Source organism: Harpia harpyja, chromosome 10 (assembly GCF_026419915.1).
Source record: "Harpia harpyja isolate bHarHar1 chromosome 10, bHarHar1 primary haplotype, whole genome shotgun sequence".
Taxonomy (NCBI): Eukaryota; Metazoa; Chordata; class Aves; order Accipitriformes; family Accipitridae; genus Harpia; species Harpia harpyja.
This window is the reverse complement of record NC_068949.1, coordinates 43,920,191-43,941,275: the sequence shown is the minus strand read 5'-3', so window position 1 is coordinate 43,941,275 and position 21,085 is coordinate 43,920,191. Positions and strand designations below refer to the sequence as shown.

Genomic DNA, 21,085 nt, shown 5'->3' with positions numbered 1-21,085 from the left:
TCTGCAGGCAAAGAAGAGTCATTAGCGCTGAGAATTTTTCCACAAAATAACAGCTTGGCCAAAGTTATACATTTCAAAGTCAAAGGAAAGAAAACCTCTTGTATTGGGTTTGTGTGGCAAGGTTTTGGTAGCGGGGGGGTTGTGAGAAGCTGCTGGAAGCTTCCCCCGTGTCCGACAGAGCCAATGCCAGCCGGCTCCGAGACGGATCCGCCGCTGGCCAAGGCTGAGCCCATCAGTGATGGGGGCAACTCCTCTGGGAGAACAGATTTAAGAAGGGGGAAAAAAACCTGTGCAACTGGAGAGAGGAGCCCACGCTGGAGCAGGTTTTCTGGCAGGACTTGTGACCCCGCGGGGGACCCACGCTGGAGCAGGCTGTGCCTGAAGGACTGCAGCCCGGGGGAGGGACCCCACGCTGGAGCAGTTCGTGAAGAACTGCAGCCTGTGGGAAGGACCCACGTTGGAGAAGTTGGTGGAGGACTGTCTCCCATGGGAGGGACCCCACGCTGGAGCAGGGGAAGAGTGAGGAGTCCTCCCCCTGAGGAGGAAGGAGCAGCAGAGACAACGTGTGATGAACTGACCCCAACCCTCATTCCCTGTCCCCCTGCGCTGCTGGCGGGGAGGAGGGAGAGAATTTGGGAGTGGAGTTGAGCCGGGAAAAAGGGAGGGATGGGGGGAAGGTGTTTTAAGATTTAGTTTTTATTTCTCATTATCCTACTCTGATTTGATTGGTAATAAATTAAACTAATTTCCCCACATTGAGTCTGTTTTGCCTGTGATGGTAATTGGTGAGTGATCTCTCTCTGTCCTTATCTCGACCCACGAGCCTTTCGTTCTATTTTCTCTCCCCTGTCCAGCTGAGGAGGGCAGTGACAGAGCGGCTTTGGTGGGCACCTGGTGTCCAGCCAGGGTCAACCCACCATACCTATTTAAACACATTTTTTTCTTCAAAAAGAAAATAAATGGCCCTTCTCAAAAGTGCTGCTTTAAAGAAGAGGACCAAATTATTTTTAAAAGCTTCCAGGATACAGGAAACAAAGTTGAAAAAGTGTATTTTCTTCAGAAAGCTGAAAACCCTGTTGAAGATGAAGAGTGTTTCTGAGCTCCTTCGCTCAAAGGGGGCATGTATGTTTGCCTCTAGGAAACAAGCAGCGATTGAATGTAGACAGAACAGAGCTCCAGAAAGGAAAGATGTCAGGTACGTGTTTTATTTCCTTCCCTGAGACAGAACTGAAAGGCTATTAAATCTAATTTGCTTCTGAGACTATATCCTGTCGGTTAAAGCTCCCTTACCAACACAGCTAACAACATTTTGCTTAAGTCTTCTCCTCCAGAATGAATCCAACCTCCCTTCAGGTCGGTCCCCGTGAGCAATGCTGTTCCCTCACACTCCAGACACTTGTTTGCAACTCCAGAAATCTCTGGATTTGCTGACGTGTCCATGAGCAGGATTACATCTCGCTGTGGATTGTTCAGGGTACAAAAGCAAAGAAAATCGCAGAAAATGACCATCCTCTCTGGGACTCACCCTTTGATGGGCAGGGGGGGAGGTGGTCGGGCTGATCAAGTCTTGACTTTCCATGAGGTTCCCATAATCGGCCATGCTTCCTTTGAGAGGCAGAGGAGGAGGAACGTCGGGGATGTCGGAGCTGGACATACCATTCAGCTCCAGATCTGGAAAAATCAACACTGAGTTAACAATTTCAATAACTGAATTGAATCCAAAGATCCAGACTGCGCCAATTCTTACGACATTGATTCTGCGATAATGCTGCACATGCGATATCTTTGTCTGCTCTTCACTGCCTCTATAATTATCTGTAGCTCATCTAATGAGGGATTTTAGAGGAAAGCAGAACAAATGAACCAACCCCCGCATCGACAGGAAGTATCCACTGTTGAGTCACATTGGGCTAATTTTTAGGATTTGCTCAAAATACTTGAACGATCCCCTCTTTTTAATAGAAAATAATTTTTACTTCAGATTTCATGCCAAAATATTCATAGCTTAGCAAATATAATTTTCTCAGCTGTAAGGTCTGCATTTTCACCTTGTACATTAATACACAAGAGAAGTTGTGGTAAGTGCACTAAGAAAATATAATTGAGCTAAGCTCTATTTACTTTCCCCCAGTAAAATAAAAGCTTCTTGTTAATAAAATGCACAAATGAAAGCCTATAATTAACTACATCTCTCTCAAAAACTTTCAAACTCCAGGTAACTATAATAAATGAGCAGTCATTAGTTGTTGAGTAAACAAAATCACGCAAGAGAAAGTACAAAACATTTATTATTACTGTTTGCTGGGTAGAAAGTTCCCTTTTCTTAGCAGATAAATCCTAGCAGGTACGTGCTGTAAAGGCTAATAGCCTGAGGGACAATAAAGTTTATTGAGGCCTGAGTGATACATAGGTTTTTGTGTAGAAATCCACCCACGGTGTATTTCAGGGTAATTCAGTCATTTTAACACAGGCGAAACCCACTGTGAGCTCTACGAGATAAGAAACTTAATTTATTTTTGACAAATTAGGGAAATGTTTTCATTTAGGAAATGAAAAAGGGTTATTTTATTTTACTGGGGCGATTTGTGAAACAAGTGGAGGACTTGTTTATGCAGATATTTTTATTGCAAGGTTCCTATCAATATCTTGCAAAAAGTATCCTTTTATTGTTCTCTAAAATGGCCTCTCACTAACACATTTAACTGTAAGGTGGCTGTATTGATTTGTCACTGAAAACTGTACTTTTACTCTTCATCCTTTCACTTGAACTTTCAACTACGTCAGGAAGCAGAATATTTTCCATCCTGGGACTTCAAACTTTCAATGGCTTCTACATCAGACTGAAAAGCGTTGTTTGTCCTCCAGGACCTGAATTTCTCATGGCTTTCTCCATTGCTCCTGTTTTTCATCCTTCCTTTTCTACATATATAGGATTTGTCCATTCCCCATACATTTGAATATTTTCCTTTAAATATCTCCATCAGAATCTATTTCTGCTAAGCTCATGCCATTAAACATGTAACTGGAAAACAACACTATGCATTTGGAACTAAATATTGATGCTGTGAATGGAATTCCCTGTTCATTTGATAGGAATTCCCAGCCATACTGTACACCTAAAGATCATAGGCATTTGACACTGTAAACCTCACAAAACAGCTCCTTGACATACATCCTGCACGTCTCATCCACAACTACGTATCTATCTATCTATCTATCTATCTATCTATCTATCTATCTACCTATCTATCTACCTATGTGTTCGCTTATTCCATGCAGTTTAGGATAATACTGGGAGATGTTTGGAAAATGGCATTTTCTTCAGAGTTGTAGCTTTAGCTAGAACTTTAGCAGAACCTTGAATCCTGCTTCAGAAAGGAAAAACTTCTTTCGGCATTTACTGTAAACAAGCCACGTTTTTAGGTTTCACTATACATTCCTTAGGTGGAAACTGAAAATGAGTATAATAACACACTATTACCCAAAGATAAAGCGAATTTAACTGCCCTGAACACTTCACCTTTGTATCTTACACGATATTGCAGTATCTACTAACCTCATCTAAGCCATTACATGTAGACTAATAGGTGTTACCCAGGAGATGGCAAGACAAATTTTGTTAGGAGTTACACAAACCCTTTGTTTCTTTAAGGTTGACATTTGGAAGATCCATGGCAAGGCAGGTGAGCAATGTTTTTATGAGAGCTGCAGAGGAAACAAGGTGTGGAGGCAACTCTACTTTAACATCTGCAATACCCTGGACAACCTGGATGGTCACCAACTGTCCGTGCAACTGTGTCCTGCTCTGCTTCTGTCCCTTCCCCTACGTTCCCCAGCTCCTGTTACTGCTCTAATTTTCTGCAGCCCCCACTGTATTCCTACAGCCTGTACATAGCACCTTCACAACCTCATCCTTTTGCAAGACAGCAATAAATCCCTGTAAAAGTGGACAGAGTATTTCCATCCACATGAATAGTTCATAATATACATTAACAACATATTTGCATGCAGTCTGGAAAACTGTTTAGTAGAACGACAATATTCTATAATGAAAAAAATCATTTGCCCTGACTAGCTAATCTCTCACTCAGTTTAATGAAATCCAGGAGTCATCCACCCTACTGCAGAAACAGGTATCGAACACAAACTTCAGTAATTTTCAGTCGTGTGTCAAGAAGATCTATTTGCTCCAGATCTATTAATTTTCTCCTGCTCAATTCAGCTGAACTATACCTCACTAACTCAGTCACTACACAAATAATTACTCATCATTTCTGGTTTGCTATCATTATTCAAGGTGTTTCATCAGACTAGTATGCTCTGAATATTTATTTCTTACTGGACACGTGCCACTGAGAATATCTTTGTGCTGGCGAGAGATCAGTTAGGTGACTTTTTTTTTCATCTTAACCTGATGATCAAATTTTACACTCCATTCTCCTAAACTGCCAGCTAACAAGCAAGCAGGATTGCTTAGCAACCCATTAACTGCTTTTAGCCAATTTGTGCACTGAAATAACTGCTTTATCCTTGGAATTCCTAAAAATTTTTACCACTACAATTTCTCAAATGATTATGGACAAGTCCCATGGATTTTGCAATAAGCTGAACCTATTTTACATAACACCCATAAATCTCCAGCACACAGACATAAATATTCTCAGAAATACATGACAGCTTCAGATACTTTTTAAAAAAAGAGATCAAGTTAGTTTTAATAAAATGTACACAGGAAGAAATAATCCAATGCAAAGACTATCTTTTGCAGGAGTATATGTACTCTACTTCTCTGTTTTTCAAGTTGTTAGCATACTGGTAGTTTCCAGCTACCAAAACTGCAAAGAAAGGAGAGGGTTCACCGTTATCAAAATACTTGTTTTGGGTGTCTGACTACGCAAAGGAAATGCTGCATTCATTTGCACTTCCTTAACCCTCTTCCACATGTTTGCAGCCAACAATTTCAAATCATTAAAACATGCCACATGCCTTTTGGAAGACAATTCTGTTGCTATAGATTTGTAGAATAAACACATTCCTGCTCACAGGGCACGTATCTGCAATCGGCAACAAGAACCTTCCAAAACACTCCCTATTTAAAGGAAAAGGTTTTAAGTGTCGAAAAAAGTAAATAAAACAGTGACCTTGACAGAACAAGATTTTTTTCTTAAAACTGATCATCTATTCTCCTCTTTACTAACATTGAACTCTTGACTATTGTACTAGCATTTGGGTACATGTATCAAAAAGATCTTTTTTTTTTTTTTTTTTTTCTTGTCACATGCTAGCAACTGAAAACTCTGAATAACAGGTTTTGGAAAATAGCACTGTAAAAGAAATAGGTGTTGCATTACACCCAGTTTTGCAATAGGGTTTCCTGAAGATGGAAGCAAACAGATGCTATTTTACAGAAAAACTGAGTGATAGATGTCAATGTCAAACAACAAATACATCAAAAAGACTGACTTTTTTCCCCCCTTCTGGCTTGTACTCACTATGTAGCAAATAAAAGTTCTTTTACGGTACGATTACATGAACAGATTATTTTTTCAGCCTCTATGCTCCAAAACACCCTAAATCCAATACAGAATCAAGTACAACACTAATTTTTGACAGTTACTCTATACCTAAGTAATTGTTAATGATTACTTGAAAAGAAACTTTCTCAATGCAACAATTTTGCTTGCTTTTGTAAAATGCTGAAATAATTTTTGCTGGCAAAGGCAAGGAGCATGACGTTAAGAGGCAAGTTCTTGTTCCTGCAAGCAATCCCATGGTGATGGCAGAAGGACTAACTCAAAGAACTCAAACCAAGGTGTAATGTAATGCTCAGGAAAGACATCTCCCCACCAGCAGTTATTTTGCATAAAATATTCTAGGAAAATAAAATGTAATTAAAATTGAAGACTTACTGGACTGTATGCTGAAAGAAAGTTTTGTCCGTGGAGTTATTGGGGGTGGTGTCACTTGGGAGCTGGGAGGTGATGGAGAGACGGAGAAACGTCTTTCACTTGAAATGACGTTTATGACTTGGCTTTTTGGTCTCTGTGGTCTTAGTGGGCTGATCTGCACAGGGACAAAACCAGTGAGACAGTAAAGCAATACGTGTTGTTACTGAGCAGCAGACCTTGGGATTGCTACATTTTCCCCACTACCTCCTAAAGAGTAATAGGGCAATGATAACATACAACACTTCTGATTTAATGCAGTATTTCACAGCAGCAAATGTTTTTGCCTTCTCCCCAGGAATCACAATGAGACTTAATGCACACACCTTCCCGTAGCCTGGCATATTTTTCTGAAGCAATGAGCCAATTCCCCAAACACTTGCTTAGTAACAGCTCAGGAAGTCTATATCCTTACACAAGATTATACCGCATTCAAAATATTTTCTTTCTTCTCATGGGGCTCTACTTCCCTGTTAAAATTTATCTCTTTAATTGTTTGCATGGTGAAACTCTCTTCTGAGGAAGACATCATCTGTCCAGAAACGCTTTCTTGATGGTGCCTGTTTGTGCTTGTATTTAATTCACTGAAATATCCCTATTGTTTTGCTTGAGCTGCTTCATAGTCCACTTAAATTTTCCATCAGAAACCCTGAAATGATACTTGTAATCTGATGGGCCACTGTTGCCTTTGTTAAGGTGATTCCTTTTACTGAGTTTAATTCTGAGCTCTCCTGTTTGTTACTCGTCTACCAGCCCCCATATTTCTAGTAATCGCAGTGAAGAAAGGAATTTTTTATTTCCAAGAGGTCACCGAAAATGGAGCAGCAGCCTGAAGTTAAGAGGGGAATTACATCCAAGGTGCTGCATTAGGACAAAACAGAAAACGCCAGCAGCAATTCACGCTTCTTCGAAGAATTTTGTCATTTCACAATGTTTTTTTAGAAAGTATGTTGTGAAGGAGAAATCTAAAATGAGGTATCAGTGTTTCCCTTTATTTTCAGAAAACAAATCCTAAAAGGGTTTGCATAAAAGGCTGTGCCTCTGAGACCCTTCTACACGAAATGAGTGACCATAAAGTACGTAACTTTTTTTTGAAAGTTCATCAAGACCTCAGGGTAACCTTTCAGAAATTTGGCTCATACTAAAATTCAAGTCCTGAAGTCTCCAAAGGTTTCTTCTTCCAAGATCTTTTAACGCATATTTTTAGTAGAATGAATAAGCAAAGTAATCACTTTCTCAGAGGCATATAATTATAAAAAAGCAAATAAGGAAAACACACTAATTGATTAGCAAAGCTGCAATGCTAGAACCAAGAGAAAACCCAACAACTAGATTAAGTTCCCAAGTTAACCTGGTCCCTAGCTACTTATCTCAAATAAATTTTAACTTCTTCTGTGATTGACAAGCTTGGTCCTCTTCTTAAAGCTTCACAATAAATCACGGTTCTTCTAGGGAATATGAACTCTTTGGAGACCACTAATCCATAATGAACCCATTGCTAATTTTTTTTGGTGTAACGAAAGGAAGATCAATAGTGAGTGATGTTAGGTGCCACTAAATCAATAAAATGTACAGCCTGCTATTCTGATTTCTAACACAGCTTTCAAGTGGTCTGTTAATTACCTGGCTTCAGTATTAGGTTTGCTATCAGCTCATGGAATCAAAGAACTAACAATGAGAATTTATGTTAAAGAAGTTTATGTGATGCTTAAAAGAAGATATAAATCTCTAGAAAACTATAAAGACATTACTGATAATTTTCATATACCAAAGTGCTTAATTTATCTTCTGATAAGATCAGAGTAGTACAAGATCTCTGTAATTAGGCCTTGGGTTTTGATCAGTCAATAAATTCATTATGAGTACAGTGAGATTTGGAAAAAAGTATTTAAGCCATACAACTAGACAAAACAGGCTCCAAATGCTCCTTTTTAAAGAAAATGTAAAAGCTCCATGAAATAATTCTGCAGTTTTATAATCTTCTCATGTTCTTCCATGAATATTCATTTGATTGGGAAAAAAAAAGTTCCTATATAAGAAAGTCCATCGCAGTGATGGAAACACTCATTTCATGAGACATCATCTTTGAAGAGAGTAGCAGAAGCTCTGCAGAGATGGGAATGACTGCTGTCTGACATGCCTGCTGCACCTCTCACTTGATATTCTCTGTATCGTGCTTGCAATTATGTTGCACAAACCAATTAGTAGTGAATAACACAGGATCGAGAACAGATTCATATATAAGGTTATTGATGCATCCTTCCCTCCTGAAAGCAAACCACTGATAACTGCCTATTTGTGGTGGGAGAAGAATAATTTAGAATATGAGTGTTGTCAGGCAACAGATAATTGTGTGTGTGGGGTGTGAATATCTGAAACTGGACTTTTGTCAAGCACAAGTCTGCTATTTGCCAGCTACAACTGGCACGGGCTGGTTGTGAACTGCGATGACACCTGGATGAAACAGGAGTGACACACACCGAACCCTCTTATTAATAAACAGACATGAGACAGAGCCAGCGATTATGAGGCTGACCACACGCTGTGCTTCTGCACATACATTATTTTGACATATCTCACTATCCGAATCCATCACGGGTTCTCATTTACTCCGTCTCACCCTTCACAATTTTAAGCGGAGTTTTTCCAGGCTGCTGTGTATCCTTCAGCATCACCTTAGACCAGACTTCATTGCCCAGTCTTGCTCATGAGAACATCGTGTGAGGTGTGCCAAAAGTCATACTGAAGTCGGCACATCGGGGGTCTGCCACATCATTGCTACCCACAGAGCTTCCTCCTCTGTCGCAGAAAGAAGAAAGAAGGGCTTGACGGATCTGGTGTTGACAAATCCAAGCTGGCTGTTACTCTTTCATTCGTTTTCTTGAAGGTACTTATAAATTGTCATCGTACTAAAGCAAAGCATCTCTTCTGCTGTAAAACCCCCAAATATTTTAGAAGTCAGAACTAAGAATCCATTAGAAAATTCACCAAATAATTGGAATATTGCAATTGAAATAGCGATGGTACAAGTGAGTTCTAAAATTCTCAACAGAATGAATCCAGTAACTATAATACAAAATCTAGTAACTAATAGTAGTTTATTACTAAAATCTCACTTTAAAAGTTCTTTAAATCTTATTATAATTTCCGTTTCTAGTCAAATCTGGATTCCAACTTTTTTGAAAAACAAAAACAAAAACAAAAAACCAAACCCAAAACCCAAAAAACCCAACGATCCTTAATCCCCCCCCGCCTCCATTTCATCATCATCTTTTTTTAAGCTAGCAAACTTTCTGCTGCCAAGTTCCTAATGCAAGAGAACTCAAAATGCCTTTTTCTTCATAGAACACAGCACTAACAGTGCTTTGGGAGTAATTTCAACTTAGAAAGGGAACTTGCACACAGTGCAGCCCACAAAAGTAGAACAACGGAAAAGCTGAATTCTTACCCACCAAAGATAGCAATTTCCCTTTTATACAGTTAATAGGGGACAAGTCTCCAGAGTGCAAAAATTTTAAGACAAGACAAATTTTATCTTTAAACTGCTTGACATTATCTGTACAAAATTCCTGAAGACAGCAGTGGGAATTGTACAACCACTCTTGTAAACTAATCTCAGAAGTGTTTCCTCTAGTTCACCTACAAGAGCAAATGAACCACACTAACACCAAGCATTAAAAATTGACTTGGTCATTTTGGAGCTCATCAAGTAGTTTGCAGATACTGAAAAGGGAGAGTTTTTCTCTCACCAGTAAACTCCTTTTCATATTATTGATCTGTGGATTTCAAGAAGCTTGAAGTAACTGTAAGTAACTAATTCTGACATTTAATTGCCCTCCCTCTCTATAACCAGGGGACAATTAGTCATACCAGTCATTGACTGAAAGCTCTTGACTGGGAATAGTGGAAAACTTGAGTCAAACCATGTTGGGCTTTGCTCATTTTTGTTCTTCAGATGACAAATGGGAACATGCCTTGAAGGGTCATCATGTCCCCCTTTCCAGCCAGCATTTACATTTTTCCAGTCATAAGGAATCTTCTCCAATATCCAACACCTCTCGGAGATGACAGTGACCTTGCAGTGACATCAACCAGCTCTCCAGCATCCTTGGACGCCTCCCATCTGGTCTCATGGATTTGTGCAAGTCCAGCTGACTGAGCTGCCCTGCAATACAATTTTCTTCTTCTGTGGCTAATGCTCTTCTCCCACAAGCTCTGCTAGTCCGTTTGGGGATCTGGGACATGGGAGCGCAAGTCCTGCCATTGCAATGTTCAGGCTTAGTCAAAATACCACTGCTGCAATGTGCAGAGTTGAATGCGTTGCATCAAAAAGATGAGACACATGGAAATCTATGCAAAATATATTTTCTGTCTGAAAACACTCTAAAGATGCTCACCTGGCTGGATTTGGCAAGAGGAATCTCCATTTATACAAACCAGGGCTGATCCAAAATTTACTGAAGTCAATGGAAAAACTCACTGGCTTCAAAGCAGTTTGGGTGAAAAGCCTGAGACACGCAAAAAGGGGTTTTTTTGAGCTTTTTGCTGAGCTAATACTGGGCCTACGGCCACATCAGAGAAAACAACTCTGATCTTCCAAGATGTCAGAAGACACATCTGAGAGACTAGCTCATCTCTGGATGGAAAAGGAGGAGCAAATCCAGAAAACAGAGGAACTATAGCTGAACATCTAAGTAATATTCGGCTACAAACACCGAACAGAAAGACTTAAAGGATCTAGTCATCACAGGTCAGAGAGAAATAGTTTCAAAAGTTCAATGTAAATGACACAGCCACCAATGGAGAACTCTGCTGAGTTAAAAGTCGGCTCTACAAGTACCTGTGCAAATCTTTAAAAGAACATTACATTTATTTCTGGAAGGCACGTTTTAAACTATTGGCCTCAAAACAGGTGTCCAGGCAGAGATTTGGAGGTTACAGTTAGTTCATGCACTCCCTGCTCCAGCTTAAAAAGGCCTTACTTTCAATTTCAGAGCTAAAACTTCTCAAGTTACCTAAGCCTTTAGGAGAGTTTCAGTGAATTAAATATACGCCAAGAAGAGAGGGCTTAAGAGAGATATGCCCTGTAGTTAATATTCTTACACACAGCCACCAGTGGAACTGCTTACGATTTTCTGCTCAAAATAGCCTTTCAAGAATATGTAATTGCCATGCACGAAATGACCTTGTAACACTTCCACCAAAAAGTGTCTTGCAGTAGTCAGCTGAAATACGAGAAAACCCATCATGATCTATTGGGAACCATAAATTCAAAAGGCTGCTAAAATGGTAGCATTTATTTTACTTAGGTTATACCATCTGTTCCTTTTATCAAATCGTCATATATAGCTTTTAGTTAAGATTTTCATACGAGGTACCATGATTTTTTTACGCTGTAAATAAAAATCTATATTTTTGATTCATTATCACACATATTAACATTGTAGCATATTCCCTTAGAGTTACTTTTGGTCTAAAAATAAACTAAATCATAAAAATCAACGTTTTTATTTAAAAAGAGAAAGAACACTGCTCAGAATTAGGTAAAGCATTACTTGCTAAGTTACCGTTTCTGAAAGGATCACTGCTTCAGACTGCTGCAGAGAAATATCAGTAGATTTAAATTCTTTATCAAATATCTCTTGGTGCTTGCTGTTCCTTTTCTCCTTCTTCTTTTCTTTCTTATCTTTATCTAGGTCATCCTTGTCCAATTTATCTTGAGACCTAGAATGCATCTTTTTTGGCAGGAGGGGCTCCAGCACAAACCTAAAGAAAATTGTTGTTGCTTAGATCAATAAAATACTATTTTGAAAACACCTAATTTTCATTTACATATTTCCCAAAGTCTTGCTTGAGTTAACAGTGCTTTGCTAATCCAGGAAAACTCATTACAGAGAAAAGGAGGGGGCAGAAGGTCATAACAATCATAATTGTCTTACAATAAAATTTACTGCAGAACTGCTGAAGAACCAGTACTGCCTGTTTCCCTCCTCTCTAGTAAATTTACTGGTTTACAGCTACACAAACTCCTGAGTTTCGCTGTATGTGGTTTATATAAAAATTAGTTTCTCGTTCAGCACTCCCGCTACCTATGCCGTGGCACCACGGCTGGCGTGCCAGCAGCCGCCTGGAAACTCCAGTGGAAATCAGCACTATACGAGTGCAGGTAAGTGTACAATGCATTAAAGAAACGTCACCCCTACTTCCCCGGCACCTTGGAGGCAGTCCTTATGTCTACCACTGGCTTTAAGGATTTCTTTAAAAAAGAGCCAAGTCCCCAAATTTCTCCTGGACTTTTTTTCTGGGTTTTTTTTGGTGGAGAAAGAGGATGTACATATTCCCCAGAGAAGGAATAACAGTTAAGAAATTGTTCTGCAGAGGTGTAGTGATTTTCTGTTGAACACGCACAACATAAATCACTTTCTAATCCTTGTAACTCATCAAAAGTACAGTACCTTTTCACAGAAGAGCAAACAATATCGCCCTTAATGCAAAGGAAACACCTCTACATTGGTATAGAGGTTTAACCACAGGCACAAGCCCCATTCCTGTCTGTAATAACACCCTGTGTGTACGTTTGATTTTGCATGCACGCATGAGGATATACATCCATAGGAGTGTGCGCACACATACCCACAGATGCACACCTCTGCTCACCTACAGCACGCCCTGGTGAGGGGGAGCCAGGAGGGCTGAGATTAGTTGTTCTGATATTAAAGATAAACTCAAGAATGAAAAATCGGTCAGATCATAACAAAGGGCAAGGTTAGTTTCCAAATAGCAGATGTATTTTCCCACCTGGAATGCTTCAAGCGTGTGGATATAGGCAGGGCTGATATACTACTACCATCAGCTCTGCAGTTTTTACAGTCCATGACTATTTTTTTTTCTAGCTACAAAGGAAAAAATCTTTAGCGGTTCAATGAACTTTTAAAGGAAAACTTCATTTTTTAAAGAGTCTTTATTGTGTAGGGAAAGCATTATTCTAAGTAATATTGGAACTCTTTTTAGCTAATTTTCACTCAGTAATTTAAAGGAATCTCTCTTGCCTCACCTTTTTTTAATGACTAGTTTAAATAAAAGTTAAAGAGATATTTTTCTCTTAACGAGCTAAAATATTCTTAGCTAGACAAAGTATTTTCTAATTTATTTTATATTATAAACTAAACAAACTACTAAAATCATACCTTAGTCAAAATTACACTGACAGATATTAAGCGGATGTCTCAAATCATCACATTACAAAACCGAAGCCAAACCCAAAATCCCCAAACAAAGAAACCAGCTTACTTTTTAACACTGGAAAAGCATTTACTATGCCATGGGGATGCATGCACGTACAGGGGACAATCTTTGCTGTGAAATACTGCAGGATTCATATTTCAGGCAATCTGCAGTGAAGTTATCCTAATCATCTCCATGAGCAGCAATATCCAGCAGCAATATCCAAAATGATTATTATTTTTGTTGTTGTTTGAAGCACTAAAGGCCCTTCAGTTTTCAGCCTAAGTCAGCTCATTTGATGGAAAGATGCTCAAACCAGTACCTGCGGCAACGACCCCTGAGCCATTACCCTCATAACCAAAGCCAAAACCACACAGGTTGGGAGACAAAACTGCAAGCTTTTTTCATCCCATTTTACAGACAGGGAAAAGGGAGGGCAATGACTTGCCCGGGGCCACAAAGCACATCAGTGCCAAAGCCCAGACCAGAAGACAGCTCTCCTGACACTGTTTTAGCCATCTGCATTGCATATTTTAGCCGCTTCTCCTGCCTCGCAGGCTGACTGCAAGTTTACAAGAAGAACTGCCATTCTTCAGACAAGGATTAATTGCTTCCCTTCCAGGCATTACTATTATTAGTACTATTAATTATTTGTATGCAACGTATCGGTGATAAAATGGGCTAGCACGCCATGCTCCTACTTGAGGTACATTAGGATTTCCAACAGATGGCAAAACACAGGCACAGTGGGACTTCCCCACTTCCAACCACTGCTTGTAAGTGCTCAGATTTGTACTTCTAAGTCCCATTTTAAGCAGTGAATAAACCCAAGGTCCTTTTGTTAAAGTCAGAGTTTTATTTATACATAAAGTTGGGAGTTGTAAAACACATACTATGTCAACGTCTGCTTTGAGTTTTTACTGTTTAAAAGCAGGAGAAGCTGGAGATGGCATAAAATGTAAGTTGGGTGATCTGGGCAAGACAGTCTGTCGGCTCTGTTTTTAATTGTTTTTCTTAGCTTCATCTCTCATCTCAAAATTAACATGTGAAGAGGGGGAAATGGAAAGTAGGAGAGGACAACTGACCATAAACCCAATCAACTATGGTAGGTACATGGGTGAACTTCTTCCAAGTTAGTAGTGACAAACCACCCACATGATTTTTACAGTCATTTGAATTTTTCAGGTCTTCCATTATGGTATTTACATCCAATGATTTTTCTTTTCCTGCTCCACTGATCAAGCAAATGAGCATTTTTTTCAGGTCTTCTCAGTGATGATAGTTGTTCATTATATTTTGCTCACACGTATTCCAGCTGTACTGCCCCGGGCTTGGAGCAGGAGCTGAGCTGCACCGTGATCTTTGTGAGGTTTTTTTTTTTAGTATACATACTGAGTAGACTCATGACATCCTCCAAAACTGCTAAGTGATACCTGCCACAACAAAGCTGGGATGGAGATGCAAAAATTAAGAAAATAGCACCCAATGGAGAAAGAAAAATACATATAATGATTTTGAAGGCAAAAAGAGAAAGAGGTAGAGGCAGGCAGGGAAAGAATTAGTATTTTTCTTCTGAGAGAAAAGAAAGTTGCCCACTAACTTGGGATAGTAGTTATCCCCAAGTTCCAGCAAGACAACTTTCATGGATGAGTTAGTCAAAATGCACTATTGTCTCTGCTGTCCTACATTTGTATCAACATGACTCATTGCGTATACGTTATAGAGGGTAACGTAACGAGACCCGAATTGTGCTCTGTTTGCCGTTCTTCCCAATGGGTAAATAAACTGTTTGTAATCAAGGTAAGTATCATGTTGGTCCTCAGGTGATGGATTTCATTTTACTTGATGCTTTTACTCTCTAGTCAGGTAATAACTCCCTCTGAAGGTGCACAAGGGACACTAACGTTTCTAGCACATCCCTGTAAGTTAGCAGCCCTTCAGGAGGCTTTTTAGAAACTGTCGCCTTGGTCAAATATTGAGTTTCTCGATTACGGGAATGCCTGCAGGGAGGAAGAGGGAGAAAGGACTTCTGAGGCTGCACAGAAACCCCAGAAAGAAAAGAGATTATTTTGTTCTTTTGAGGGATGCGACTGTGAGACAGGGCATATCAACAGAATTCCCAGTTCTCATGTGAAATATCCTGATAAGTCTTCAAGTAGAGTCTTGCCATAAGCAGCTTTTCCTCTGGCAGCAAAAGTGAGAAGAAATGATTGAGCAGTTAGCTAATCCCTTCCTTCTCCCAAGCTCCACCTGTTTACCGCGACAGGACCGGCTGAACACACGTCTCATCACTGACTTTGCAAAAGATCTATTGCAACTATTATAGTTGCAATACTTTACAAGGGGATAATTTACCTCCTGTTCGTTTGGGGGGTTTTGTTTGAATGCTTAGGGCGTTTTCTTTAACTTTGTTTTAAAGATGACCAAGAAGAGCATCATATTTATTTTGGTTAAAAAAACCCACAAGGAATGTATCTTGAGATAAATGTCTATATAGGTTGGAGTTTTTTAGCCAATATTAGGCTGTCACGTAAAAGCACCATCCCCACCCCACACTAGTTACTCATACCTTTGTGTCACCTTAATGTTTGTGGGGTATTATGATGAACCAAATCTGGAATAAAATACACTGGGAAAAGACCCAACCAAAAAACCCCACAGGTCCTTATGAGATCAAACAAACGCCATGCTGCCACGCAGGAGGAGTCAATAGGATTGGAAGGAGTAACACCACGATAGCACTGAGATCTGGAGCGGGGTGGTGACAATCCTCAAAACCTATAGACGTGCACGCCGAATCACGCTTTACAGAGATAAGCCCTGAATGAGTATTTCTTACGCACCCATCCGAGCCAGGTCGAGAAGGTGTGCTGTCCGAGGAGATGGAAGACACCGACGCAACGGAGAGGGGTCTTGAAGACGACGGCATCGTGAAGGATCTCACCATAGACCGTGGCCGACTGCCTCGTCTATCATCCAGGCTTGAAAGCTGCAATAAAGAAATACATGATCTTACTTCTTAAATCACAATATAGGTGATATCTGGTTGCTAAAAGTAATGTGGAAAGACTTGATGGTTTTTCTTCCATTTCACTATATATTAACCACAGAGAAACGAATTCTAAAGAAAATCCATTTAAAGGACTAGGAAGAAATATTTAGGTCCTCATAGGCACATGTGTAATTTTAAACATATTCCAATAATTCATTTGTTTCAACGGTATTTACAAGCTTCTTAACATGTGGGCTTTAAAAAAGGAGCTTTCTACAAATAACTTTTTTTTTCCAATCCATCTCTGCAACTGAAGTGACTGCCCTGTCAGTATATTTAAAAAAAAAAGAAAAAACCCACTAAGAGGAACTTTATGTCAAGAGAGCCAATTTACAGAGTGACATCTAGGTTAAGAAGAAAATATATGAAAGATTTTTTTTTTGTTTCAGACAATTTCATAGTTCTGAATATTTATACAAGCTTTGTTAGTCATTAATAACTGATATATGCATAAAATAATTGAACTCTTTCAGTCAACAAATAAGAATCTCATGCTGTTTAATTACAGGTATATTTTCCACCCTGTCAAGTACTGGTAAATTGGCCTTGTACAAGGAAGGCAGAAGCGATAAAACTCCATCAATCCTGACAATTCTTACTGGTGGGTAGAGTGAAATTAGAAAGATAACACCACCTGCGTGTGACTTTCCAGTCATCTCCCTGATGATGTAAATGTATATTATTGAAGTGACTGACATGCAAGTATCATTAATGTCAATTATTCCTGTTCTCCTTGGGAATAAATTACTATTTGAACTTTTCTCTTCCTAAATACATTAGCAAGACGGGATCTGAAGGACTACAAATGGAACACCACTTAGAAGGATACCACAAAGGCTGGCACATTCCCTGTAAGATCTCAGCGTTCCCATTAAAAAAGAAAAAGGTAGCATCCCTATAGACAACAGTGAAAATTAATCTCTGAAGGAAGGCCTGTCATAAAATACAACAGGATACTTCACTGGCACGTACAATTCCGCTGAGGTTTTGGGCGCTCAGAGAACGTCACTTGGCACGTTTTTGCTGCCCTGCCTGCTGCGGCATCTCTCCTGCCGCCTCCTTAGCCCGGGATGCTCTGCCTCTCACCGAGCAGACAGCTGAAGCTCTCCCTCACCATATCCCACATCATCCACTCTTCAGAATAAATCTCTGTGGGATTCTCCAGAGGTAATCTGGAAACAAATTCACACCCTGCTTATATTGATGTGCTTGGCGTAACATCCATAAACTCAGTGGCACGCATCCATGAGTGACCATGATCAGAACTGGATGAAGAGGGTGCTGGTTTAAGGCTGCTCAGCCGTTATCTTGGTTGATTCATTCCTTTTAGAATCGGTTTAGTGACTGCTGCTCATCTAGGGGCAGAAGTAAAACTGGAGAACTTGTCATTGTTATCAATTTCTTTTTTTCTATTTCTCAATCTTTTATTTCTTAATTTACTAAGGACTAGATTGTGAAGGAGCTCCCATCTGATATTCTGGCCCTGGAGGGTTTAAGGATGGGAATTGAGGAAGGGCATGAAGAGGTGAGCTTCCCTCTTTGCAATTGTGCTTTAGACACTGAGTTTTCAGGCACAAGGCAAAACCCACAACTGCAGATGTTTTTAGCCCCATGGCTGCAGAGATAAGGTTCAAAATCTGAGCCCATGAAGTACTATCTACCTCAATACGTACGTGAATTGATGCAGCACCTGCAAAAATGATGACCCAACCCCAACTGGGGCAACCATGCAATTTGGTGTTTTCATCAGGAATCCGCCACTCACTTGCAGGGAAGCACCTGCATTTGGTAACACGTCCTTTGCCTGCTGGGACCTGCTAACTGGCTTTCTTATTAAAAGGCAGTTACTGGGATTACAGTGCAAGGTCCTTATCTGCTTCCAGGGTGCCAGGGAAAGGCAGGGATGGAGATGAGACGGCAGTCCAAAGTGCAGGCTGGCAAGCTGGCTTTCCTGCGCCATGCCCCAATAATTAATGGTCTGCTGGTGATTTCTTTTGGTTTTAGATGGCGTTTGCTGACAGAAGGTGGATCTGTGCAATCTTAAAGAAATAAATCACTGCTTTTCGAGATAATTTGGTTTTCATACCAGTCCTTTTTGTGGGAAATGGTTTCTGGTATAGGATATTCTTGAGTCCAATTTGGGGAAAATGTGTATTGACCTAAGTGATACCTCACTGCTTGCTCTTTTGGAATCAAAATTTTCTCTAAAAATTGGGTAAGTGCTATAGCTTGAAGCCCACTTACGTATCCTGAACCACCAGGCAGGAGAGGAGCCACAACTCAACTCACCATCACAGGGGCTGGTGGGAGGGAGACGACTGCGTGCCGGGTCATAGAATCATCAGACGGTTTGGGTTGGAAGGGACCTTAAAGATCATCTAGTTCCAGTCCCCTGCCATGGGCAGGGACACCTTCCACCAGACCAGGTTGCCTAAAGCCCCATCTCGGCAGCATATGCACGATATGCTGACTACCTCTGCGTTAAGGGACATATGGGTCTTTTCTGGTAAATATATGTGCTTTATTTTCTGGAGCAGTGAGAAGGTATGTACTGCATATGCAAGTTTCGCGTACTGCTGTCGTTTCACAAATAAAGCTAAAAATTATAGCATGTTTACAACACTGCTGTCAGGACTACCAGTAGACAGAGATAAAGCACACCCTGGCAGCCTTCAATATATTATTAGGACATCAGCTCTGCATAGTCAGTCCTAGAGCAACTCCAACCACTTACATCTCGGGTTTTTAAATAATTTTAAAACCCAATCATATAATAGCACCCAATCCAGATGGCTTTTGACTGAATTATCAATTATATTCTGAATTACAAAGCTGTATGCTGGCTTTTGGCCCTCCTTCCCGATGAGTAACACTCGAATTAAAAGCAGAACAAAACCCCACTGGAAACACCGCCCAATTCTTGGCTGTGCCTTGAAGATGAAGCAGCCACTGAAAACAGCTTGTTGGAATGAGAAAAGCCTGAACTCCAGCACTACTAAATCTCATTAAGTAGCAGCTATCTTTTTACTGCCTGCCTACATTTAGGGTGGTGCCAGAGTATGTCAGACTGCACGCTACCGTAGAGCAGCACAGCCCTCACATCTCAAAAGGAATTATATCTACGGAAAGGTGACATTCAGCTCTAGAAAAATCATGCTATAGTGGCAATTTTTTTTTTTTTAACTCAATTCCTTAAAAATGGAATATTAAAGAATTATCTTGACTTTCAAGGAACAGATTCCGGCAATTTAGAAATTGTTTCCATGCTAGAACATGAAAGTACCAAGGCTTTCTGAACATCTCTTACGGAATCTGCTCAGTATTTAATAATTTGATGACCACTGAGAACGCCCAGGCAATGCTGCATCAACATTGCTTTTTTTAATCAGTGGGAATTACAACAGAGGAATACCCAGTTGCCCGTAATTTAAAGAACTTCCACGTATTTAGGAAACATAAAGTTAGCAGGTAACTTACGACAGCGCGGACCCCGTACTGTTTTTCCACTTTGTCTTTCAGCTGCCTGAAGCAAGCCTCCATCCGCTCGTGGAACGGCCGCAGAGCCTCCGTCACCTTCTCCCCGTGAATCCGGATCCCTTCTGCCAGGAACGGGATCTGGAAAGCAGAGTTACGCTGCTTCAGCCTGCCCAGTCCTTCCTAAGCAAAGGGTTAGGGCAAGAATCCCACATATGTTGCAAGAGGAGTAAAAGATCTCATGGAATAATAATAATAACAACAACAGCAATAATGATCATCATCATTCATTGCATATGAAGCACAACATAGTAAAAAAGGATCTAAAAATCTGTTATACGTGATTTCCTTTTTTTCTCTCATAACCAAAGTCCTTTAAAATTAATACACCCATAGTTCTGTCCAGTAATCACCTGCTGGAGGCACAGATGAATTTATCAGATAGCACAAATATTCCTGTGATGTTATATTCACAGGCCCCCATACACGCTGTACTTTAAAATGGCAAACTGATGAATGATGACTCTCACGCTGGGTTATTAATATCAGTCCTTTCCCAGTTTCATGAGAATAAAACCTTGAAGGAGAAAATACTTGTATGTCTTCTAAAATAAATGCTAGTTCTAAAACTGCAAATGAGCTACATCCTTGGACATGTATATATAGCAGAGCAATATTTATTAATAAAACATATAGTTTTATATACTATACATTTCTCCTTAGAAAAATAATTTTATTTTCTTTGGGAACAAAACAGAAGAGGAAAAAATTAGATTAATTCTCTTCTGTAATTGAAAATAATCATTTATCTTCAAGGCTTCTGTCACAAGATATCCATGCCAACACAGGACTATATAATTAGTTCATAGTGTGGAGGTGTAGCTGACCTTTTAAAATGTTTTAAGAGAGACATTTTCATTCCCACAGCTATCCAGACACACTATTAGAGTTTTCTACCTCCAGCTTAGGAAAAATATTTCCTCTTCCAGGTCCGTTTCAGCCTACACAGTGCTCTGATTCTAACTTAGATATTCTCTGCAGCAATCAAGCTAAGAGGCTTCTTCTTAATAATTTATAATTAAATCATAATACTGATTAAAACCAGATTTTTCTAATAAGACTGAGCAGCAATCAGAAGGAGTAGCTTTATTAGTATGGAGAATAATAAATACACAGATGAATTACAGATGAACAAACTCAAGAAATCTTATCAAGACGATTCTCTGTTATTTGGCACTATTTAAATGGACACAGCTTCTTTTCCTAAAGGCTACAAAGAGGAGTGAGAATGACCATTTTTTTTACTGTAGCTACTTCTATTTATAGTCATATGGATTTGCACGCTGCAAAAATTAAACATTAAAATCAGAAGACTTCCCTGCTCTGAACA

At 39.8% G+C, this 21,085-nt stretch overlaps 1 protein-coding gene across 2 annotated transcripts in view; it reads right to left on the bottom strand.

Annotated features, from left to right (window-relative positions):
* DOCK1 (dedicator of cytokinesis 1) overlaps positions 1-21,085 on the bottom strand; it is a 317,150-nt gene that overhangs the window by 9,605 nt on the left and 286,460 nt on the right. For both annotated transcript variants that reach the window (XM_052800114.1, XM_052800116.1), the window contains exons 47-51: positions 19,699-19,836; positions 16,013-16,158; positions 11,513-11,711; positions 5,910-6,063; positions 1,526-1,671 (exon numbers count right to left, since the gene is read on the bottom strand). In XM_052800114.1, the coding sequence (XP_052656074.1) occupies positions 1,526-1,671; positions 5,910-6,063; positions 11,513-11,711; positions 16,013-16,158; positions 19,699-19,836 (783 nt within the window). The remainder of the gene's footprint in view (positions 1-1,525; positions 1,672-5,909; positions 6,064-11,512; positions 11,712-16,012; positions 16,159-19,698; positions 19,837-21,085) is intronic.